The sequence below is a fragment of the Doryrhamphus excisus genome, linkage group LG16 (genome assembly GCF_037039965.1).
Source record: "Doryrhamphus excisus strain RoL-2023G ecotype Guam linkage group LG16, RoL_Dexc_Guam_v1.1, whole genome shotgun sequence".
Lineage (NCBI taxonomy): Eukaryota > Metazoa > Chordata > Actinopteri > Syngnathiformes > Syngnathidae > Doryrhamphus > Doryrhamphus excisus.
In genome coordinates this window covers 14,663,602-14,688,644 of record NC_136372.1, presented here as the reverse complement: position 1 = coordinate 14,688,644, position 25,043 = coordinate 14,663,602, and the positions used below count along the sequence as shown (strand labels likewise).

Below are 25,043 nucleotides of genomic sequence, written 5' to 3'. Positions count from 1 at the left end.
TAATAATTGTGAAAGTGCCTATACTGCTCACAGCCACTAGGGGGCGTAATTGCGTCATATTCGAGCATCATTGTCCTGAATTAATTAATCTCTGTGGCCATTCACTTTAAAAAAAACACATTTAACGTATTGTTTTCTAGCCTAGAGTTACAAAGATTGTTATTCCACCTGTGTAACTTCCCCACTCATCATAATTGCATCAAATAAATAAATAAAAACACTCATGTCGCCTAGCAACAGGTGAGAAGTAATCATCTACCCCCGGAGGAGAACCACAGAGCCATTTGTTTTTGATGAGTGTCACTTTCACCTCAACAGTGGCATACTAAAAAGGGGGACGCTTCACAAATACAAACTCCAAAAAAGCCAACCAGGTTCAGCTTCAGTAAAACAAAAAGCAGGCTTCGCTACACATATTAAAGCCTCTGCCAATAACCCATCAATCGGCTGCATTATGGCTGATTTTCTTACAGCCAATACGCTAACCAAATGATGCAATCTTGCTGTTAAAATGTGAGCATAATGTTAGCACTCGTGTAGGTAGCACTCATACATTGTTTATGCCATATACAGTACAGAACCTGTTATGTAGGTAGGATTATTATTACACCCAATAATTCAGTCTCAGTGCATTTTTAGTCTCGAAGGACTGCTTGACACGCACACTCACGTAGCACAATCAGAGTCATAATTATAAAATTGTAAGATAAAAAGTCAAAATGATGAGCTAAAGTCACAGTTATGAGATAAAAAGTCACAGTTATGAGATAAAAAGTCATAATGATGAGATAAAACGTTGAAATTATGAGGTAAAAAGATCATAGTGCGATAAAAAGTCATAATTATAAGATAGGAAAGTCATGATTGTGGGATAAAACATCAAAATTATGAGACAAAAAGTTGAAATTATGAGATAAGAAAGTCATAATGAGATTTAAAAAAGTCATAATTGTAAGATAGGAAAGTCATAATTATGAGATAAAAAGTTGAAATGATGAGATAAAAAGTCCATAATGAGATAAAAAGTCATAATTATAAGATAGGAAAGTCATTATTGTGGGATAAAACATCAAAATTATGAGATAAAAACTCAAAATTATGAGACAAAAAGTTGAAATTATGAGATAAGAAAGTCATAATGACATAAAAAAGTCATAATTGTAAGATAGGAAAGTCATAATTATGAGATAAAAAGTCAAAATTAGTCGATAAAATGTAGGAATCATGAGATAAATCATAATTCAAACATACAAAGTATTTTAAGAGATAAAAAGTCATAATTATGAAGATATCAAAGTCATAATCATGAGATAAAAAGTCAAAATTAGGAGATAAAATGTGGGAATCATGAGATAAATCATAAATATACGATACAGAGTCTTTTAAGAGATAAAAAGTCATAATTATGAAATAAAAAGTCAAAATTAGTAGATAAAATGCGGGAATCATGAGATAAATCATAATTATAACATACAAAGTATTTTAAGAGATAAAAAGTCGTAATTATAAAGATATGAAAGTCATAATCATGAGATAAAAAGCCGAAATTACAAATTTGACATTTTATGTAATAATTATAATTTTTGATCTCGTAATTTCGCCCTTTTATCTCATAATTATGACTCACCATTGGGATATTTTTTGTCTTTCAGTGGCGGAAACGGGCTTCCATACAATGGAAACACTGCAGGTTGCCTCTACTGCCGCCAGATGGAGACAAAACGCAATAACATTTACAAACACCCAACCATACACAGTACACTAGATGCCAAGTCTTTACATTTAAGATCCATGCAATGTCTGCCTCCACACTTCCTGTTTGTTGGCACCCCCCACCCCCACCCACCTCACTCTGCAAAACCTGCAGCGGCGTGTGTCGGTGGACCTCCTACATTAAGGCGCTAATGTTAGCATCACCTCCATTATTGGGCTGGATGCTGACTGTATAGATTTCATGCACAGATAATGGAAGAAAGCATGGCAGTGTCATGCTTTCTTCCATTATCTGTGCAGGGATGATACTTTAATAGCCATCGTCAATCGGTGCATTTTAATGAGCACGTACACTCAAGTTTGCTTTTAAACTCTTTTGATTTTCTTGACACGTTTTTTTTTTTTTTTAGAAACAAGTTGAAGCCCTCTGAGGTTTGTCTACTGCTGCTGCTGCTGCTGCTGGGACGTTTGACAGCTCTTCACAGAATGAAGGTGCTTTGTTCATGAGAGCATCGAACACTGCTGACGGAAGACAGGAAAAAAAAATGTGCAGGCCTCAAAGTCTATTATGTGTGTGTATGTTGCTCACAGTTCACGTCAGCCATGATTGAGAGGGGGGGGGGGGTGTCAGACACACAGGAGAGACGACACCCACCCACACCCACAACATCCACAGCAAGGTGCCTTTCTTTGCACCATGCAGGGCCTCAATGTAGACGACAAGAAGTGATATTTTATACATACATATTGAAAATATCATATGATTTATATATCACTATATATAGATATGCTAAGGAGTTACAGTGTATACTGTATTTTAATGCATGTCAATGCTTGCCATATACATAGATCCTTTGGTCTAAATCTGATGCTGGAGAAAGCAATCATGCACAAACACAAAAATCAATCAGCCAATCAGTGGCACAATTATTAACATGATACTACAGCAGTTTTTGGGAAGACATTTTTGGTCTCAATGACTTTTTTGTTCTAAATCTGAAGCTTTAAAACAATAACAATGAATGAAAATCAATATTGTTGTCAATTATGGGTGCATTTATTCACATGTGATATTTTTACAGCAGTTTTTGGGAATCGGACATTTTTGGTCTCAATGACTTTTTTGTTCTAAATCTGACACTTTAAAACAATAACAATGAATGAAAATCAATATTGTTGTCAATTATGGGTGCATTTATTTACATATGTTATTTTTACAGCAGTTTTTGGGAATCTGACATTTTTGTCTCAAGGACTTTTTTGTTCTGAATCTGAAGCTTTAAAACAATAACAATGAATGTAAATCAATATTGTTGTCAATTATGGGTGCATTTATTCACATGTGATATTTTTACAGCAGTTTTTGGGAATCTTACATTTTTTGTCTCGCCTTTTTTGTTCTAAATCTGACACTTTAAAACAATAACAATGAATGAAAATCAATATTGCTGTCAATTATGGGTGCATTTATTCACATATGATATTTTTACAGCACTTTTTGGGAATCTGACATTTTTGTCTCAAGGACTTTTTTGTTCTGAATCTGAAGCTTTAAAACAATAACAATGAATGTAAATCAATATTGTTGTCAATTATGGGTGCATTTATTCACATATGATATTTTTACAGCAGTTTTTGGGAATTTTACATTTTTTGTCTTGCCTTTTTTGTTCTAAATCTGACACTTTAAAATAATAACAATGAATGTAAATCAATATTGTTGTCAATTATGGGTGCATTTATTCACATGTTATTTTTACAGCAGTTTTTGGGAATCTGCCATTTTTTGTTTGACTTGAAGGGTGACTTTTTGGTCATAAATCTGACACTGTTAAAGAAATTAATGTTACTGCCGATCACTAACATGTATATTAATGTATATCTATATTTTTTACAGCAGTTTTTGGGAATCTGACATTTTTTATTTGACTTGAAGGGTGACTTTTTGGTCATAAATCTGACACTGTCAAAGAAATTAATGTTACTGCCGATCACTAACATGTATATTAATGTATATTTATATTTTTACAGCAGTTTTTGGGAATCTGACATTTTTTTATCTGAGGCATTCAAGCTTGGGTTTTTCCATTCTAAATCTGACTGTTGAAAAAATAATGAATAAAAATTAATCTTACTGCTACGGAATGACACAAATAATAACATCTATTTTTACAGCAGTTTTTGGGAAGCTGACATTTTTTTGTCACAAGAACTTAAATGTGACTTTGAATAAAAAATGAATGTTGATGTCAATCAATGAGACAAATATTAACATATATTTTTATAGCAGTTTTTGGGAAGCTAAAAAAAATTTTTGACCTCAAGGGTGAGTTTTTGTTTGTACATTTTTGTTTGTAAATACAATAAAAGAACAAAATATAATAAATAAAATATATAAAAATATATTAAATAAAAATAAATAAAGCAAAAAAATCTGTTACTGCCGATCACTGACACTGATATTAATATATTTTTTCACTGCAGTTTTTGTGAATCTGACATTTTTGGTGACTTTTTGTTCTAAATGTCACACTGTAGAAAACAAATGTGTGTAAATCAATGTTGCTGCCAATCAATGACACAAATATTAACATATTTGTCCGGACATTTTGGGGAATCTGACTTTTTTTTTTTTTACTTCAGGGGTGGGTTTTTGGTTGTAAATCTGACATTGTAGATTTATTTTTTTTACTGCCATTCAATAACACAAATATTAAAATATTTTTCCCAGCAGTTTTTGGGAAGCTAACAAATTCAAGTGTGTGTTTCTGTTAAATCTGACAACCGTTTCTGCCAATCATTCACAGATATTACTATGTGCTATGAAATCTGACATTTTCTGTCATGAAAAGGGTGAGTGAATTTGAAGGAAGTCTTACAGAAAACAAACTTTTTAGTCAAAAATGGGGGGGGCACCCCCCTCTCGTTGCAATGAGGCCAATGCTGTTCTATTTTGAGATGCAGTGCAAGAAGACAGAAAAGTAAAACGATAAATAATTGATAGAAAACTGGGTGAGCTCATCCCTAGCTAACAACAGCAGGCTGGAATACCTTTTATGCTACAGTAGCACAAACTTTTACATGTACTGTCAAAATACATATGTGTACAACGATAGTATGTCGTCATACATGCGATGTGACGGTAAAGAATTTAAGAAAAACATTATTAATATCAAGGAGTGGCATAAAAAAGAAGTGTTTTGAACCGAAAGGAGGATTAGCCTTGTGGAAGAGTGTGGTGTGCTCTCATGTCAGTCAAAGTGGCCGCAGTGTGCGCACCTTTAAGAGCATCGTCATGGAGCTCTACTGAATAATAAATGTCAAAAGAAGAGTTGCTAGTACCAACCGTGAGTGTCTCCCTCCATTCTGGTCCTCTCAGGCGGCTTGAAGGTGTCTCAAAGCCGGGAGGGGGGGGGTGCCTCTCACCGAACCGCCCGAAGCAAAATCCGGAAGCCTTCTTTGCTAGTATCTTCTTCGAGCATCCACTTCACCGTGCTTGTAGCTTCGTTCGCCGCTTCTGTGAACTTACATTACGTACTTTTAAGATGGTGGACTTTATTTTTTATTAAAAAAAAACATATTTTTTAAAAATATGTGCTGTGACGTGTTGTCACACCAGAGCTGCTTCAAATGCTCGCCGGTCGGTTGGCACTGGTAGCTTTTTTTTTTTTTTGGCATATTAACGACAAGCCCCGCCCATTATATGTGACGTCACTAACCAACTTTACCCTCCTGGAGAAAGTTGCTTTGAAGTCACGTGCCACAATAGCGGTGAGGATGCGCGATCAAGTCACGTGACAAGTGTTGTCAAATAAGGGAACGGTGCATGTATTTGAGGGTATGAATTTTAGTAGCATAACGTTGAAATACGAAAGAAAAAAATATTGTAAATACATTTTAAAAAGTAAATAAATAAACAAAAAAATACTCATAATTATGAGTAAAAACAACTAAACAATAAATAAAGTACTGTTTTTTAAAAAAACATTTTTGGCACATTAATGACAAGCCCCGCCCATTGTATGTGACGTCACTAACCAACTACCCTTATGGAGAAAGTTGCTTAGAAGTCACGTGCCACAATAGCGGTGAGGATGCGCGATCAAGTCACGTGACAAGTGTTGTCAAATAAGGGAAAGGTGCACGTATTTGAGGGTATGAATTTTAGTAGCATAACGTTGAAATACGAAATAAAAAAATATTGTAAATAAATTTTAAAAAATTATACGAAAGAAAAAAATAAATATATATAATAATATAATATTATTATAATTTAAATAAATTAAAAAATATAGAAAATAGTAAATAAATAATAACAAATAAATAAAAATACTCATATGAGTAAAACAACAAAACAATAAATAAAGTTGTAATGTTTTTTTTTAAATTATCTACAATTCAAAATGATTCATTAAGAGTTTTATCAGAATCAGAAGTTCTTGCAGCACACAAAACGCAAACATCCACCATCATGAATCTGCAGGCGCCGACTAATCCAATAAATCCGACCCTGAAGGGCTCATTATTAGATGATGCTTGCGGTGATAAATACAACAACAGAAGCTCCTCTTCACAAAAGTCACAACTTTATTGCACCTTTCTATTCAACTACAGCGCCGGTAGGACCCACTTTCATTATGAAAGCCGTCCTACCCTGGTGAGAAAAGGCGGTGCAAACATATGTAGGAGAATCCATTCACCCTGGTAAATGTTCCTCCTTTGTGTCAGTTTTTTTTTTTTGGGTGGGGGGGGGATAGAACAGCGCATCCTGTCTGCAGTGCCACGCAAACAGACAAAAACATCCATCAATTTATCAGAGTAATAGTAGCACATTTAGTTTTTTTTATGATATATTTATAGAACACTACTTTATTTGTATAATTTTTTTTACAGCCAATTGAAGGCAACGTCTCTAAGAGAATGGAAAGAATTGCACAGGCAAATCTTTACAGCGTCGGATGGACTGTACACTTTGTTGATGCCAGATGATATCCAATAAACCAAGTTTGTACAGGATGTGACGTGGTCGGTAAGGGCGGGGGGAAGTGGGTGGGTGGGTGGGTGCGGTGTCTGGTGATGATGGCATTGATGAGGATGTGCGGCTTCCTGAGTCTCAGCCCAGTTTTGGAGGGGACCAGCAGAGAAATTGCATAGCGGTAGAAGAAGAAGGAAACAAACTGAACGTTTGAAGAGTGAGTAGTGAAGTTAGGAAAGGTCATATCCAAATCTCTTAAACCCCCCCAATTGGTGAACTTTGACCTTTTAACAGAATGAACCAATAATTCTGAGAACTGCACTTTTTTGGGAGAGAGGAGGGAATATCATTTTTCCCATTGATCCACAATCCTGAACACACTTTTATGTGTTGTCCAAAGACAGGAAAAGCAGCTAGCATGAGGAAGCTAACAATGCTCACTTATTTACACTATAGAAAACGCCAACAATGGTCCATGTACATAAGTGACCTGCATATTAACCAAGCTACGGCAACATTTGTTATTGTAAGAGTCAACAGCGAAGAAGTACTTTTCTGGAGTAGTTACACAGCGCCTCATGCCACTACCAAGAGGAAATGGTAAAAAAAAAACAATGCTATACGAACACCTATCGATACTGACTGGGAAAATGAGAATGTTAAAGTATTTCTTCGCACACGGTTAGATGGACTGTGTTGTGGAATCAATATCATGGCGACTTACTCCATGGACAGCGGTAAGCTCCTAAAGCCTGTAGCCCGTCCTCCTTATATCCAAGATCAAAAAAACTCCTGGGTCATCATTAGTCTAGGAGCAGTCGGTGGCAGCGATGGTGGTGACTTTCAGGAAGTCTGCCATGACTACTAGTAGGAAAACTCACACATGCTTTCTATGCTGCTGTTGACCGAAGTTCACGTTCGATGCTATGGGCTCTGTGAAATCAATGAGCACAGGAAAGGTAATGTTTAAAATGACCAAAATACTACCAATACTAATACTAAATACTAAAATGAAATAAAACTAATACTAAGTATTACATGATATCATCTGTTACTGCATTGATATAAATGACAAAATCGTTGGAGGTTTTTATGTGACCCATAAGGGCATTATTAGCACCCTCATGCTAGCTGTTTTCCCCTCAAAAAGCAGTTTTAAATTAGATACCTACCACAAAAAAAGAGCAAAAAAATGCATAATTAAATAATGGTGGTAAAAGAAAAATTGGTCCTTAAAATTGAGCCACTTGGCACTGCAACATAAAAAAAAAATGTGCAGATAAAAAGGTATAAAAATCTGAAAATAAAAGAAAGAGATTTGTTGTTGAGAAATAACATTCCAAGCCAAGGCCACATACATAGAATTTGATATTTGACTTTATAATTTCAAGACTTAAAGAGTAATCTAGTGGCACAGAGGTGGTAAAAAGGAAAAAAAAAAGTGGCCAATTTCCCTTAAGCCTGAAAGAGGAAATAGAACCTAAAACAGTCCGGTTGTTTGCTATTGGCTCATTATTCAGGAAAACGTGAAAACAAGAATAAAAACAAGAATGAAAAGAGGTTTAAGTGTTGTCTCCAGTTCGCAGTCTTGCACGACCTTGATTAGGCAAACAGGACTCTCAGCGACGCGCTCCGAAAACTCTCTTTCCCGCTAGGGTCACCGACCACTTGTTGCGCCGATCCTGGATCTTCTGAAAGATGCTGGTACCGCCTCGCCACTTCTCTTTTTTCAAGCTTTTCACTTTCTTCACCTGGTTGAGTCGGAGGGAAGACAGGAGGAGTTAGCATGTATATTCATTCATTCATTTTCTATCGCTTTTCCTCACAAGTGTCACGGGGGTGCTGGAGCCTATCCCAGCTGTCTTCGGGGCGAGAGGCAGGGTACACCCTGGACTGGTGGCCAGCCAATCACAGGGCACATATAGACAAACAACCATTCACACTCACATTCATACCTATGGACAATTTGGAGTCGCTAATTAACCTAGCATGCATATTGTTGGAATAATTTTACTTTATTTTAGTTTTATTGTGTGCAAGATTCATTGTTGTACGTGTCCCCCCCAAGTACATTCATTCATTTTTTACCGCTTATCTCCTCACAAGGGTCATGGGTATGCTGGAGCCTATCCCAGCTGTCTTGGGGCAAGAGGAATGGTGACCAGCCAATCACAGGGCACATATAGACAAACAACCATTCACACTCACATTCATACCTATGGACAATTTGGAGTCGCCAATTAACCTAGCATGTTTTTGGAATGTGGGAGGAAACCGGAGTACCGGGAGAAAACCCACGCATGCACGGGGAGAACATGCAAACTCCACACAGAGATGGCCGAGGGTGGAATTGAACTCGGGTCTCCAGCAAAAGAGTTGTGTAATGTCATAAATAATTAATTATAGAGTGTATAAGCGACTATAGGGGTGCTACTTCATGTCTAGAGAGCTCTAATAATGTTAAGAAAACACATTTAGAAGGTTCATTCATTCATTAATTTTTTAGTGCTTATCCTCACAAGGGTCGCGGGGGGTGCTGGAGCCCCAAGAGGCGGGGTACACCCTGGAATGGTGGCCAGCCAATCACAGGGCACATATAGACAAACAACCATTCACACTCACATTCATACCTATGGACAATTTGGAGTCGCTAATTAACCTAGCATGTTTTTGGAATGTGGGAGGAAACCGGAGTACCCGGAGAAAACCCACACAGATGGGTGGAATTGAACTTAGGTCTCCTAGCTGTGAGGCCTGCGTGCTAACCATATAAGGCATAAATATAGACTTGCACATGTGGGCTCCTTTTTACTTGTTATTTACTTGGTCTCATCAATGTAACATTACTGACACCTAGTGACCAGTGCAGTGTACTACATGCATTTTCTGATTGCCTTACATTAGTATTTTCATTCATTTGGTCATTTTTATGATTGCAAATACTTATTTTAAGCTAAATATGTAAAATTTACTAACCGGAGTACCCGGAGAAAACCCACGCATGCACAGGGAGAACATGCAAACTCCACACAGAGATGGCCGAGGGTGGAATTGAACCCTGGTCTCCTAGCTGTGAGATCTAAGTGCTAACCACTCGACCGCCATGCCGCCCTAGCACGTACATATGTGTTAAAAAAAATAATAATAATTAAGACAATGTGTCCAAATAAATTCTAATAGACACCTGGTACTCTCTGCAGCTGAGTAAACAAACTAGCGGCTATGTTAGGAAGAAATACCATAGTTTCCACTTCAAAGCAATGTGGTCTCACCTTCCCACTGTCAAAGTCTTCATCCCACTCATCGATGACGGTGTCACATCTGGCGTGGCGCACGTCTTCAACGGCATCTCGACTGACGGCGGAGAGCTCGCCATCCCAGCTGAGGACTGGAGCAAAAACAACACCGACTAAATAACACCAAGACGCCGATGATGAGCGTCCTTTTCGGTGCTCGTCGTCTCACCGCTGGCGCCGTAGGCCTTGTCTGAGGCGTTCCTGAGCAGCTCGGCCACCACGTCGCTTGTCTTTTTACCGTCCCAGGAGGCGCAGGCTGCACGGGGCGCCGTTTGACTCGACGTGACGGCTGCTGGCGCCTGACAGCGCTTGTAGCCGTCCTGTACCTGACTGTCCCAAACCACCACTTTTGCTGTAAACGGCGCACAAGTACGTCATAAGATGCCTCTCGATACGATATAGACTGCACATGCTCACAACCGCGGCGTACCCGTGCTTGGCTTGTGTGACTTTTCTCCGTCTGCTGGATTCCTTTTGGGGGGCGGTTCCTCTGCGTCAAGCTCACCGTTGGGCCGACTGTCACCGTTTAGCCTCTTCTGCTTCTTCATTTTCTTTTTCAGCACCGTCAACTCATCGGCTACTTTTACATCGACTGCCTCGGACTTGCAACCGCTGCATGTGAAGATTCAAGAAGATTGGTTGAAGCAAAGAGGAGGCTGTGGGTGACAAATGGCCCCCGGGTGCACTTTGGACACCGTACTCTGTACGGACATTTCAGTAGTCAGCAGTAAATTGCACTCCACAACCACTAGGCGGTGGTAGAGCACATTATAAAGGGCTTGAGCAGGCCACCATCTTCTGTGGATTCCAGTGTGACGGTTAATCCATTAATTAACTATTTTGGTATTTGATTAATTATCTTTTCATTAATTAATTCATTTTCTACCGCTTTTCCTTATGAGGGTCGCGGGCGTGCTGGAGCCTATCCCAGCTGTCTTCAGGGCGAGAGGCGGGGTACACCCTGGACTGGTCGCCAGCCAATCACAGGGCACATAGAGACAAACAACCATTCACACTCACATTCATACCTATGGACAATTTGGAGTCGCTAATTAACCTAGCATGTTTTTGCAATGTGGGAGGAAACCGGAGTACCCGGAGAAAACCCACGCATTCACACGGTGGGGTGGGGGCATGCAAACTCCACACAGAGATGGCCGAGGGTGGAATTGAACTCGGGTCTCCAGCAAAAGAGTTGTGTAATGTCATAAATAATGAATTATAGAGTGTATAAGTGACTATAGGGGTGCTACTTCATGTCTAGAGAGCTCTAATAATGTTAAGAAAACACATTTAAAAGGTTCATTCATTCATTAATTTTTTAGTGCTTATCCTCACAAGGGTCGCGGGGGTGCTGGAGCCTATCCCAGCTGTCTTCAGGGCGAGAGGCGGGGTACACCCTGGACTGGTGGCCAGCCAATCACAGGGCACATAGAGACAAACAACCATTCACACTCACATTCATACCTATGGACAATTTGGATTCGCTAATTAACCTAGCATGTTTTTGGAATGTGGGAGGAAACCGGAGTACCCGGAGAAAACCCACACATGCACGGGGAGAACATGCAAACTCCACAGATGGCCGAGGGTGGAATTGAACTCGGGTCTCCAGGAAAAGAGTTGTGTAATGTCATAAATAATGAATTATAGGAGTGAATAAGTGACTATAGGGGTGCTACTTCATGTCTAGAGAGCTCTAATAATGTTAAGAAAACACATTTAGAAGCAAACTCCACACAGAGATGGCAGAGGGTGGAATTGAACTCTGATCTCCTAGCTGTGAGGTCTGCGCGCTAACCACTAGACCACCGTGCCACCCTAATTATCTTTTGATTTAAAGAAAAAAAATTAAATATGCTGTGTTTTCGTCAAAACAAGATATTAACACATATAAACTTTGAAATTATTGCGTTTTGTGTTCCATCACAAACAAATAGAACTTTGCATGTGTTGAACTCTGACCTACCTTTGTGATGCAACACCCGATGCCTCCTGCAAAGTCTCCGCCGTCACCTTTTTCCTTTTCCTCTTCTTCTTTTTCTTCATGGACACAGATTCCATCCCTTCATCTTTTGGATTAATCTTGCACGTCGTCTGTGATGCGGCCTTTGAATCTCGCTTCTGTTGTGGCCCCCGGGCTTCGTGATTGGTGGAGAGGCTCCACACGCCGCCCTGACACCAATCCTCTTCCTCTTCCTGTTGCTGTAGATGAGAAGTCACACATTCTCTCTGTGAAGTCTTGGCTCCTCCTTCTTCTTCGTGCTCCCTCTTTCGCTTTTTCTTCTTTGCTTTCTTTTCGTCGGCAGGTACAGCTGGGTCGGACCGGGCCGCTGAAGTCGGGGTGGTGTCATCCACAGCGTCGACGCCCACCTCAGAGTGGCGCCGCTTCTTTTTCTTTTTCTTCTTCTGGTTGTGGGTCAGGGGGGTGTTTGATTTTGGGGGCTCAGCTCCGAGGCTGTGTAAAGACTTAGGGCTCTTTTGGGCGGGACTGTGAAACCCGTTGAGACAACGGCTGGCGTTTTCTGTGTGTTTCTGTGGGCTGTGCTGTTTAAAGTGGGTCGAGTGGACCTTTGAGGAATGGGATGAAGCCACTCTGTGGAAAAAAAAAGCACCCGGATCATTTTCCATGCACATTCAAGCTCCGATGTGTGACGTTCAAGGACGCCTACCTGTGAGCGTGAGTGGGCGGAGCGGCGGCGAGGTGGTTAGTGTGAGTTTGATGAGTGGGGACTCCGGACAGCTGTCGTGGCAACGGGGGCGGAGCATCAATGCTGCTCGGACTCCGACTGAGAGCCTGCAGTTATCGACAAAAATAAAAACTTGGTGGTCTAAAGAAAAATAGCCATGAACGTGACGAAAAGAAAGAAAGAAATAAGGAGAGGGGAATGGCAGGAAAAGATGGCGGCGGGGGAGAAGCAAAGAGGAAGAGGGCATGGCAGAGAACAATTAGAAATGGTTAGAAAAAAGGAAGGTCAAAAAGGAAAAGAAGACAAACTGTAGACTTTGTGGTTGATTAGACTTGGTGCATGTAGGTTACATTCACTGCATTTATGGAAATATTATTTAGTGACCAACACAGATATGGTGAACATAGATTGTTTGCCCCCCCCCTCCCTTTTGGTCTTCCATCTAGACGCACTCTGATCCATACTAAAAACAATCCATTCATTCATTTTCTATCACTTTTCCTCACGAGGGTCGCGGGGGGTGCTGGAGCCTATCCCAGCTGTCTTCGGGCAAGAGGCGGGGTACACCCTGGACTGGTGGCCAGCCAATCACAGGGCACATATAGACAAACAACCATTCACACTCACATTCATACCTATGGACAATTTGGAGTCGCCAATTAACCTAGCATGTTTTTGGAATGTGGGAGGAAACCGGAGTACCCGGAGAAAACCCATGCATGCACGGCAGGGAGAACATGCAAACTCCACACAGAGATGGCCGAGGGTGGAATTGAACTCGGGTCTCCAGCAAAAGAGTTGTGTAATGTCATAAACAATGAATTATAGGAGTGTATAAGTGACTATAGGGGTGCTACTTCATGTCTGGAGAGCTCTAATAATGTTAAGAAAACACATTTAGAACGTTCATTCATTCATTTTTTAGTGCTTATCCTCATGAGGGTGCTGGAGCCTATCCCAGCTGTCTTCGGGCAAGAGGCCAATCACAGGGCACATATAGAAAAACAACCATTCACACTCACACCTATGGACAATTTGGAGTCACCAATTAACCTAGCATGTTTTTGGAATGTGGGAGGAAACCGGAGTACCCGGAGAAAACATGCAAACTCCACACAGAGATGGCCGAGGGTGGAATTGAACCCTGGTCTCCCAGCTGTGAGGTCTGCACGCTAACCACTCGACCGCCGTGCCGTCCTAAAAACAATCCAATATATTTGACTTTACATACATACATGCTAAGCTATCTGAATAAACAAATTAGGGTAATATGAATTTTTCAGAATGTGTTCAGAATTTTCAAAAATATGAGCTTCGGGCTGCGCTTTGGACACCCCAGGTGTATACCACATATACCACCAACTCAAGAGCCTGCAAAAGTATGTACGTACATGTTGACCAATCCCGTTTTTCTTATACAAAAGTAGTAAAAAAAAAAATGCACATGCTGAAATAGTCCGCTAGGGCAGGACGGGAATGTGGTTCACCTTCTTGGCCGACAGCGCCAGCTTTTTGGCAGGTGGTGGCGACATAGTGCTGCTGGTGGCTTCCGATGTGATGTTGTTGAGGGCCGGGGGTTTCACTTTTACCGTCCTCTGCTCCTCCGCGCTATGAGAGCGCTCCACCATGCTCTTGGCGGGGGACGCTACGCTGCTGGAAGCTTTGCGGGGAGTGGAGGGGGCGTCTCCCGCTGGCGCACTCTTAGGACCCGCAATGTCCTGGTGGATGGAACGACGACACACGGCAGTGAGCATGCTTGGACTATTGGGTCGCAAATGTCGCAAACTTACCTTTGACTCGGTGGTGTCCGCAGACGAGGAGTCCGACAGAGACTTAAATGAGGTAGACGCGGTGAGGCCCCTGCCGTCGCCATTTTGCTTTTTGTCGGAATCCGTCCTGCCCACGCCATTGTTGGACGGGGTCGGCGTGCTGCAGCGAGACTGCGCTTGGGTCTGAGGAGAGGGTTTCTTCACCTTCTTGAAAGGTTCCTCGATAACCGTAGGCCCGCTTGGCAGCTTGGCGCCGTTGGAGGACGACGTCCAGCTGGAGAGACGAGGCTGCTGCTGCAGCGGCGGAGCGTTGCTCACGCCGTTTCGAGCAACCGGAAGGCCCAAACCTCCGTCCATAGACTGGATCTTGCGTAGTTGTGCTGGCTCAAGCTTCTGTCAAATACAAATAAAAACCATGTAATAATATACTTTGGTATTTTAAAGAATTGGTGTCCAAAATGCAGCTTAGGGGCCATTTGCGGGCCACAGCTGTTTTTTTAATGGAGCGCATCACATTGTAATAATGCAATTTAAGAAAAACAAAAATGGAACAACCAGCATTTTTTTCTCTTGAAATATATATAACTTCTTAGCATATCTACACATTTCTATGTACCTTTGTGACCTGCGGGGAGGAGAGAGGTCCGTTCAGATTAACCCGCTTTATTTGTTCCGATGAAGCACTGTTTTTCCCAGAATGCAACATCCCCTGTTTGCCAGTTTGTCCATCTGAATTCTTCTTACTTTCAGGGATCCTTTCAATTAAAAAAAAACAAAGTGTAAGAGACAAACAGGTGCTAGCATACATATAGTACATGGGTGCTCACCTCAGGTAGAAAAGCACATAAGCCTGCTGGTTCAACACCACTTTAATGTTACTGGAGTGTACCATGGAGTCGTTCATTTGGTACCATTGCCCGTTGCTTGCCTGCAAGATCACAAGACAGAAACTCTTGAAAAAACTCTTGAAAAACGTGTCAAGATTGAGTTCAGAACAAAGACTTGAAACAAATGCACAGTTCTCCATAGCTACTTGGTGCTTCCAATTCAATTTTATTATAAAAAAAATTATATTAATGAAAACATATTTTGGGGCTGCACAGCGGTCGAGTGGTTAGCGCGCAGACCTCACAGCTAAGAGTTCAATTCCATCCTCGGCCATCTCTGGGTGCGTTCTTTCAGGGAATGCTGAGATATGACATAACACGCAGCTCCAGACGTTCTTCGATTTTAAAAAAATGGAGGCGAGCAATCGGCAATGGACTGCTGCGGAAAGTTTGTTTTTGATTCAAACTAAATTTCAAGACTGGACAAAAGAAAAAACTGTCAATACGGAGTTATTCCAACAAGTGAAAGAAAAACTCCAGGAAGTCTGTATCACGTGATGTTGGTGTTTACGCTTTACTACGCATGCCCCATTGACTATTCCGGTTGATTATAGCGGCGCATGTAGACACACGATTGGAATATTCCTTTCCATGTATACCATTGCTTTCGGAAAGGTCATTCGGAAAGAGAAAAACTCCTCATGTAAACGTTGCTAGTGTTTCCAATATTTGTCACTGTAGTGCACAGTGGATGCCACTAGAGGTCAGTCTATCCTCCTGCTTGACACAGCTAAGCCATGCAGGCTTTGTACAGCTTCCCCCCTGGTGAAACATCTGATCCCGTAGCAACTAGAACTAAGCTGATGAAGTCAAGAAGTGAAAGTTGTCACCATCTCACCTTGACATAGCAGTAGTAGTGGCCAGCGTGGCAGCTGTAGCCGGAGTGAACCAGAACAGCGTAGAGGCCGTACATGACAGGATCACCTGAGCTCTGAGACATGTAGGGCCGGATGTTGAGGAATTCTGGATATCCGACATCCTAAAAAAACAACATAAAAACGAAAATATGAAACAGACAAAATAACAGAGACGTCCCTTAAAACTAAAAAAAAAAATAATTCACCAACCTTTGTTATTTTCCCTCCACTGAAGTTAGCAAACCTCTTCAGTGAAAGCGTCAGTACATTCGATGTTCGATGGACAGTGAAGCGCTTGGTTGCCGGCACTTTCTTTTTGCACCTTAAAAAAAAAAAACAATTGTCACTCACCTTTAACAGGAAAATATCAGATGTACACACTGGTTGCCATGTTTTGTACTCACTTGGCACACATGTAGGCGTTCTCCCCGCTTAATACGTCGGGTTTCACAAAGAGCTCCAAGGCTCGCACGATGTTTACCGCTTGCTGCGGGACGAGAGGCAAACTCATTAGTACGACTTTTACGACATTTAGACAATAATAAATATTTATCGATGAGAGGTGTCACGAGCTCTTGTGTCAAAACTTTATACACACTTTAAACCCTGCCATCCAACCTAACTTGGTGGTCCCAGCGTCAGGAAGTGACATGTGGATGTTTTTTTATTTTCTTTCATCAAAGTTGAACAGCTGCTGTGTGGTTTAATATCCAAGCAGACGCTCTAGTAATTCTAACACTTGATTAAAGTGACTACATTTATCAGATCAAAAATTTAGTGGCATGGTCCTGATTAGGGTTGTCACAAGATCTCACAAGACTAAACCGGGACTGCGATGATGATAATAAATTCATTCATTAAGCAAGAAATGAATAAATGAGCTCCATAATGTTGCCAGCCTTGTCTGTCGCCTCCAAGCAGGCCGGAAAAGGCTGTGCCTTAGTTTCAGCATTTTGCCGTGTTTGGTCAATAGAACTATAAAAACATAAAAAAATAAGAATATAGAAAGTTATAAAAGAATGTTAATAAAAACTAAAATAAGCATGTGTAAAAATATAAAATATAATATAAAAATATAAATGTGTAAAAAATATGAATACATTTAAATGTGCAGAAATATAAAAATATAATATAAAAAATATAAATATAAAATATAATTATATACAGAAATAATGACATAAAAAGTAACATATATAAAATGTTAATAAAAAACTAAAATAAGCATGTGTAAAAATATTAAATATAATATAAAAATATAAATGTGTAAAAATATAAATAAATATATAATATAAAAATATAAATATAAAATATAATATAAAAATATATTATATAATATAAAATAAATATTAAAAATATATAAAAAAACAAGTATACTAAGAGCACGAGTTAAAAGCCAAATTTTTAAAATACAATTTGGAGTCGCCAATTAACCTAGCATGTTTTTGGAATGTGGGAGGAAACCGGAGTAAACCGGAGAAAACCCACGGATGCACGGGGAGAACATGCAAACTCGACACATAGATGCCCGAGGGTGGAATTGAACCACCTGTAGTCTATACTAGTCCAAAAACTACATGCATACCCGTATCTCCACAGCGATGTCCAAGTAAGGGTCGTAGGTGTCCGACACACTTTTGCAAATGGAACATTTCACTGCAAACAATAAAATTAAACAATTTAAAATTTCACTATGCAAGCAATAACAAAATATCCTGTGTAAAATACGGGCATTGAATACCTCTCGATCGCAGATAGCCTCCAAAAATTTGGTGAACCAGCGTCGTGGCCTGCGTCTGCCTGTCAAGCCTACGAGGAAATAAACAGCGTTTATATCATAATATTCTTCTTGCTTTAAGATAGTGGCAAAAAAACAGGCCTGACTTTGGGTAGCCGTTAAGACAGGCTTTCTGCATGGCGTCGATGGTGTACCGCAGGAACTCGTGAGCATCCTCTTGGCTGCCGAAGCGGAAATGTCGGGCAATTTCTGCACACACAAAAACACAGTCAACTGAGTACAAGACAATAAAACTTCTGGTAATAATTATTTGTCTTTAATTTGGCATCAAGACCCCTTAAAAAGCAATAAATGTTAACTAAATTACGGATTAAATTATGACATTTCAGAAGACGTTGGACTCCGACTGCACAAAGAGCACAATTAATATTTATGGTATACGGCTACATAAACATATTGCGATGTATTTCGGATTGGGAGAAGCCTTTTCCCGGGTAATTACCACAGATGTTTATCCCGCCTGGTCCCTTATGAAACATTTACAGTCACTTAGTCAGGTTTTTAGAGACCGGTGTCCCATCACATTAGCGCTAATGTGGCTGGGAAGCCTTGAAGCTCTTACTGGACGGCACAGGGGGCGGAGGGGGGGATGGTTGGTCGATACTTAATGTGGTCATTGCTGCATTCCCAGCAAAAGCGTCCTTTCACTGCCGGCAGAAATGAGTCACCTCTGGTGGGGCTGGGATCTCAGTGAGGAGGACGTTTGCGAGGGGGCAAACGGGTGGGAAACACCGACAGGGAGCGGTGAGTTTTGCGCTAAAGCGTCCGAGTCTGCAGTCACAAGGAGATGGGGAGGGCACTAAAGGGAAAGATTGGGAGGAGGAGGAGGAGATGAAGACATGACTGCAGCAGCGGTCAGGTAGGGAGGGGAGGGTAAGTTTTGGAGTGGTGTCCTTTGAGAAAAACTAAACTCACGCCTCATCGCCTCTCGCCATACGCCATACTCATTCATACACAGCTTGCTGTATCGCCCTCGTCTTAATGTACCGCAGTCTGATGTCACAAACAAAATTGACCCGTCGGAACAATATGCGAGCAAAACCTTTGTCTTACTTTTCAGGTCTCTGATGAAGGACACTGGCTTGATGGCGTTGCCGGTGTTAGCGAACGTCTGGATGATGTGGTTCTGCATGACGCAGATCATACAAAAGCCTGACGGGTGGCCTGAAAGAGTGAAAACGCAGACCAGCATTGTCATGCCATGATCACAGCTCCATTTTTTGGACATACAAAGAAAAAAAAAAACATCAGGTCAAGAAGCTTATATGGTTTGGAAAGGATAAAATATTGAATAAGGTACAGTTCATGAACATGCATGTAAAATCCCATATTTACACCACATTCAGTGTACCATGTTTTTGCTACACTCATATGTGTATTTAAATCAGGGGTGTCCAAAGTGTGGCTCGAGAGCAAACTGCACCCGATCGCTGTTTTTGTACTTACAACAGTCTAAAAATGTAATTTAACTTTAAATTTTTTAAAAATCAACACCAGCACAAATGGAAAAATCAGCACTGATTTTAAAAGTATAAAGTACAAATATTAAGAGAAAAAGCTGTAATCTAAAATGACATAATTTGGTAGAATAAAGTCAAAACATCAAATCAAAAATACGTTTATGTCGTATTATGAAAAATAAAGTTGTATTTTTCTGAAAATAAGTTAGCAAAAAGTCTGAATATTATGGGAGTAAAGTATTCATTCATTCATTTTCTACTGCTTTTTCCTCACGAGGGTCGTGGGGGGTGCTGGAGCCTATCCCAGCTGTCTTCGGGCGAGAGGCGGGGTACACCCTGGACTGGTCGCCAGCCAATCACAGGGCAAATATAGACAAACAACCATTCACACTCACATTCATACAATTTGGAGTCACCAATTAACCTAGCATGCATGTTGCTGGAATAATTTTACTTTATTTTAGTTTTATTGTGTGCAAGATTCATTGCTCCCCCTCCCCTAAGTGCACATTCATTAATTTTCTACCGCTTATCCTCACGAGGGTCATGGGTATGCTGGAGCCTATCCCAGCTGTCTTGGGGCTAGAGGCGGGGTACACCCTGGACTGGTGGCCAGCCAATCACAGGGCACATATAGACAAACAACCATTCACACTCACATTCATACCTATGGACAATTTGGAGTCGCCAATTAACCTAGCATGTTTTTGGAATGTGGGAGGAAACCGGAGTACCCGGAGAAAACCCACGCTTGCACGGGGAGAACATGCAAACTCCACACAGAGATGGCCGATGGTGGAATTGAACCCTGGTCTCCTAGCTGTGAGGTCTGTGCGCTAACCACTTGTCCGCCGTGCAGCCTGGGAGTAAAAAGTCTGGACAGCGTTGATTTAAAAGGCAACTTACAGACGCGGCTGTGCTCCTTGGAGAGCAGGTAGTTGGCGAGCGGCGGCGTGTAGGTGAGACACTGCACGGTGGAGTTGAGGAAGCAGGTGTTGCCCAGGTTATGGAGGCCGGCCCCGACCCGGTACACCCGCTCCCATTTGAGGGTCAGCTTATTGGCCGGGAAGAGCATTTTCTGTGGCGCGGGGATTCCATCACCTTGTCCCCCGACATGGTTCTCTGAAACTTGAGGCCATCAAATTCAAGACAAGGTCAAATCAGCACTGCAAAAAGCACAGATCTCTTTAAGGAGGATATGAATGCAAAGCATCAAAGCGATTCATGTACCTTGTCTCTTTATTTGGGGGGGCTCTGCCGCCTTCTGCACAGTGGCGCCCTCGTTCTTGGGGTTGAGGATCACATACTTGTTCCTCAGACTGTCCAGCTGGTACGAGAAACCTTTGGTGGCGGGCTCAAACTCGATCTTTTGCAGGAGCACCTTCTTGGCGGAAGAGGCCAGCAGTTTGTTGAGGTCGCCGTCATCGCCGGACTCCTTTCGACCGGGTTTTAGCGCCTCCTTGAGTTTATCCACAATCGGCATTGTTGAAACATCACTGAAGGGGAAAATGAATAAGGATAAGAAACACTTCTCCACATGCCAATACAAATACATGAGTATGTTGTTCCCATTATCTTCCACTGTTTATATATATATATATATATATATATATATATATATACATAATTAAATAAAATTTAAATATATATATATTTTTTTTTTTATTTGGGCAAATACATGAAACATTACAGTGCGTTTCTTACATCAATCAAAATATAATTTTCCATTATTTACATTTGTATTCAACTATCTGATCACAAGCCAAAAAGGAGTAGGCTGAAGCAAAAGCTTATAAATGCCTACTCCTTTTTACAAGATATAATCATGTTCATGCCACAGTCTTGTTTTCCCCTGTTATTATTATCATTGTAATATTATTATTGTTATTATCATTATTACCATTATTATTGTTATTATCACCATTATTATAATCATCAATAATATTACCATTTTCATGATTATAGTTGTAACAATTTTTTGATTTTTTTAATATTTAATTTTACAGACTTCATTGCTTCTTCTAGAGTGCTGTATCATTCCATCTGTTCATTCATTAATTTTTTACCGCTTTTTCCTCATGAGGGTCGCAGGGGTGCTGGAGCCTATCCCAGCTGTCTTTAGGCGAGAGGCGGGGTACACCCTGGACTGGTGGCCAGCCAATCACAGGGCACATATAGACAAACAACCATTCACACTCACATTCATACCTATGGACAATTTGGAGTCGCCAATTAACCTAGCATGTTTTTGGAATGTGGGAGGAAACCGGAGTACCCGGAGAAAACCCACGCATGCATGGGGAGATCATGCAAACTCCACACAGAGATGGTCGAGGGTGGAATTGAACCCTGGTCTCCAAGCTGTGAGGTCTGCGCGCTAACCACTCGACCGCCGTGTCGCCCCATTCCATTTGTTGTTTTCTGAAATCCGCAGTATTTGTGCTTTTATTGTCAATTTATTAGCCCACTTTTTCCCCCCCTAAGTGTAACATTTACATATCATTTTTTTGGATTGCATGTGTCTAATCTTGTGCATTAAAAAACAAGAACTTGAGACTATGCCTGAACAGGTGACCAACCCAAACATGAGTTTTTTCTTGATAAGCCCTACCTTGAAGTTTTTAGACGTGCTTTTTAGCTTGTGTGTGTCTAGTCTTGTGCATTTGTTTGCATTGTATTTTATTGTATTGTAATGGTTGTTGTATTTTGATGTATGTAGATAATGTTTTTAAATGAGTATTTTCACAATAGAGATGACAATAATGTGTCGCAAACTCCCTGAAGTAAAAGAAAGCAAACTCTAGGTGTCAAATTTGATTTTCTCAAATTGAACTGAGTCGACTGTCCCTTGGCATGCAGTCTAAATGAAGACAACTCTTCCAGAGCCGACGGCCACATGAACGCCAAAACAATAACAACATAATAACAAAAATGCCTATAACACCGACTCACTGCCTGGAAACAAAAGCACAGCATTATTCAGATGCTGTACAAAACTCAGTCGGAAAAAACAAAAGGGCATATTGCAGCTCCAAAGACATCACAGAGGACAGTTGCGTCATGAAGGGGGAGTGGGACGAAGGAGGCTGACTATATGCACAAGGACACGCTGACCTTCACATGCTGCCGTTACAAATACGGAGGATGACGGGCAGATCGGCCTGCAAGGTTGCTATACTCTGGCATGGACAAAGAGAGTTGCACCGCCGTTGTTACGCAATTTAACAAGTCATTCTTTCATCGGAGGATGTAAGGACATCAAATATGAATGTTCTCCGAGGCTGTGAAAGCCTGTACTCATGAATAAATGCACTGGAGCAAATCATGAGAGCCCATCCTGCCTACTCCTTCACGTTTAAATCTGTATTACATCACAAAATGCACAGAATTTGTGCAAAATATCTTACAGATATCACATAAATTTGGACCGCCACAAATCACTCTCGCTCATCGACACATTATAACGGGACTGCCTGCGAATGTGGCTTGTCGTGAGACAGTACCTCCTTCTCGCCAGGTCTGCCTGAGAATAAGAAGATGTAGCAGGAGCTTTTTCTTTGTCTTATTGAACACTTTTGGAGACTGTGAGATGTGTGGCATTCCATCTAAAAGCATTCACAGGCAGCTCCGTCTTGCTTGGGATATACGTGACAGAAGTAACATATTTCATTGCTCACTTACTGATATAGTTAATCTTCAAACAGCTAAAATAATGCATAAGGCTAAAAATAACCAATTACGTAAAAATGTCATTCAATACTTCTCTACAAGAGAGGAGAAATATGATCTCAGGGAAGAACTACATTTGAAACACTTATATGCTAGGATTACGTTAAAAGGCCATAGCATTTTAGTATGTGGAATCAAACTATGGAATGGATTAAGTAAGGAACTCAAACAATGCACAACGATGAGCCAATTCTTTGGTACGAGGTACATCATTTAAAAAAACAACAACCTTAAACTGTATTATGGAAAGCAAGAAGTGAACAAATGAAACAGTTGCTGATTGTAAAAGTACCAGATGGAGGGGTAGGCTTTAATAAGCTTTGCTTCTTCCTACTCCTTTCGGACATGTGGAACTGTGAATTGATTATGGGATGCACTCAATTGGAATCTGATGCATGTTCAAATGAAATAAAACCATTACCACTTTTTACCTCCATAAAAATGACATGCACATGCATCAGAGCCAATTAGGCAAATTAGAAGTATCCATTAAGACAGAACCCGCAACTTCATACACAGAATCTAGACATTGAAATGATACTGTTGTGTAAATAAGATTTAAACAGTACATGCTTGCTCCATGGCAAAGGATTAATAATAAATTTCAGTGAAATAAAATTAATTTGCACGGGCAGAGCTCCCTTCTGACACAATATGCAGCCAATCAAAGTGGAAATACTGTAGAGAAAAGCAAAACAATTAGCTGGTAATAAAAATGTAATTGCAAAACATGGCTTTAAAAGTTGTATCCAAATGTGACAAACTGGAAAACATCAACAAATTAGGTCAGTGTGTATTGAGGCTTCATTAAAGCTTAAATGCATGCATACTGCATGTTAAGAATTAAGATGTACAGCATACATGTGCAATACTTGTCCATGACGTCATCAATCACGTCACTCCATTCAAGCGCTGAGAAATGACCGACAGGGGGCGCACGCCATAATAGCAGCATTCCAGCTGTCACCACCGCCGACATTATTTCCTAGTTATTACGCTGTTATGCACCTATTTAGTAATATAGTTTCTATAATTTAATTATATATTGGTTGCGTAGTTCCCTCCTAAACACCGCGGACGTGCCAAGTGGACTTTGCCCGCCAACTGAACACAACATCTTGGGCCACTTGGGGACGGCTAACATGCTAGGTTGCTAGCTCTGAATCTTCAACAAATGTCGACATTACTTGTCGTTAGAACGGCGTCGCTATAAACTCTACAAATCATATAAGCTCTGCGAATTGATATTCATGTTGAAGTTTATTAGTTTATGGTGAACTTAAGACATCGACAGCAGTCGCGAATTAGCCAGCAAGCTAACTTAACGTGGCGAAAGGCTTCCAAGTACCCCCTTCAATGCTGCAATGTGGTTAGCGCCCCAGAGTCTAGTCGGCTAGCAATGTCCGCGGTGTCTTTGTGAGAAATAATCTTTGACCCTCATTACAGAAAATAGAGCAAACAAGTACACTACAAATGAATACAACATCCTCACCTTGGTATCGCTCAAAAGCCTTGACGATAGAGCCGACCGCTCCTCAGTTTTTCGTCTCGGTCTGGTATTTTTCGCCCATGCTGCATTATAAGAGGGCGGTCACGGGGAATGATTGGCATCTATTACAAACCAATCGGAGAATATGCCCCGCCTTAGTAGAAACGTTCAGCAAATCAGCGACAAGGAAGTCACTGCGCTGTCAGAAAGGGCTACACGTGACGTGCGGGCAGTGCTGTTTACCATTTGTAATGATTAACTGTAAACACTAGAGGGCGCACCCACAAGACAACTAAATAGGATCCACTGTACTGTACTGTACTGTACTGCAAATTCCACGTAAGTATTGCTTTCTGCAGTCACATTTTATGCTTTGGCTTCAA

The 25,043-nt window shown here is 40.8% G+C and overlaps 2 protein-coding genes across 2 annotated transcripts in view; both read right to left on the bottom strand.

The window, feature by feature from the left end:
- cyth1a (cytohesin 1a) overlaps positions 1 to 5,348 on the bottom strand; it is a 41,466-nt gene extending 36,118 nt beyond the window's left edge. The window contains exon 1 of the mRNA XM_058049165.2: positions 5,060 to 5,348. Coding sequence (XP_057905148.1) covers positions 5,060 to 5,078 — 19 coding nt within the window. The 5' untranslated portion in view covers positions 5,079 to 5,348. The remainder of the gene's footprint in view (positions 1 to 5,059) is intronic.
- A 934-nt stretch (positions 5,349 to 6,282) lies between these two features.
- usp36 (ubiquitin specific peptidase 36) lies at positions 6,283 to 24,780 on the bottom strand. The gene is made up of 20 exons (XM_058049856.2): positions 24,664 to 24,780; positions 20,673 to 20,938; positions 20,349 to 20,570; positions 19,036 to 19,146; positions 18,069 to 18,171; positions 17,926 to 17,993; positions 17,770 to 17,840; positions 16,592 to 16,674; positions 16,398 to 16,509; positions 16,169 to 16,309; positions 15,271 to 15,371; positions 15,060 to 15,198; positions 14,465 to 14,836; positions 14,162 to 14,392; positions 12,657 to 12,781; positions 11,954 to 12,580; positions 10,415 to 10,596; positions 10,154 to 10,336; positions 9,961 to 10,076; positions 6,283 to 8,439 (listed from the first exon to the last, which is right to left on the bottom strand). The coding sequence occupies exons 2-20, from the start codon at positions 20,923 to 20,925 to the stop codon at positions 8,308 to 8,310; spliced, it is 3,372 nt and encodes a 1,123-aa protein (XP_057905839.2). The 5' UTR covers positions 20,926 to 20,938; positions 24,664 to 24,780; the 3' UTR covers positions 6,283 to 8,307.
- Between the last annotated feature and the right edge of the window lie 263 nt (positions 24,781 to 25,043).

Coding starts and splice junctions, on each gene's coding strand:
- usp36 (XM_058049856.2), bottom strand. CDS start 20,925: ATGCCGATTGTGGATAAACTCAAGGAGGCGCTAAAACCCGGTCGAAAG. Junction 14,393..14,464: donor CGGACACCACCGAGTCAAAG/GTAAGTTTGCGA, acceptor TCCATCCACCAG/GACATTGCGGGTCCTAAGAG. Junction 10,337..10,414: donor GTCACACAAGCCAAGCACGG/GTACGCCGCGGT, acceptor CGCCGTTTACAG/CAAAAGTGGTGGTTTGGGAC.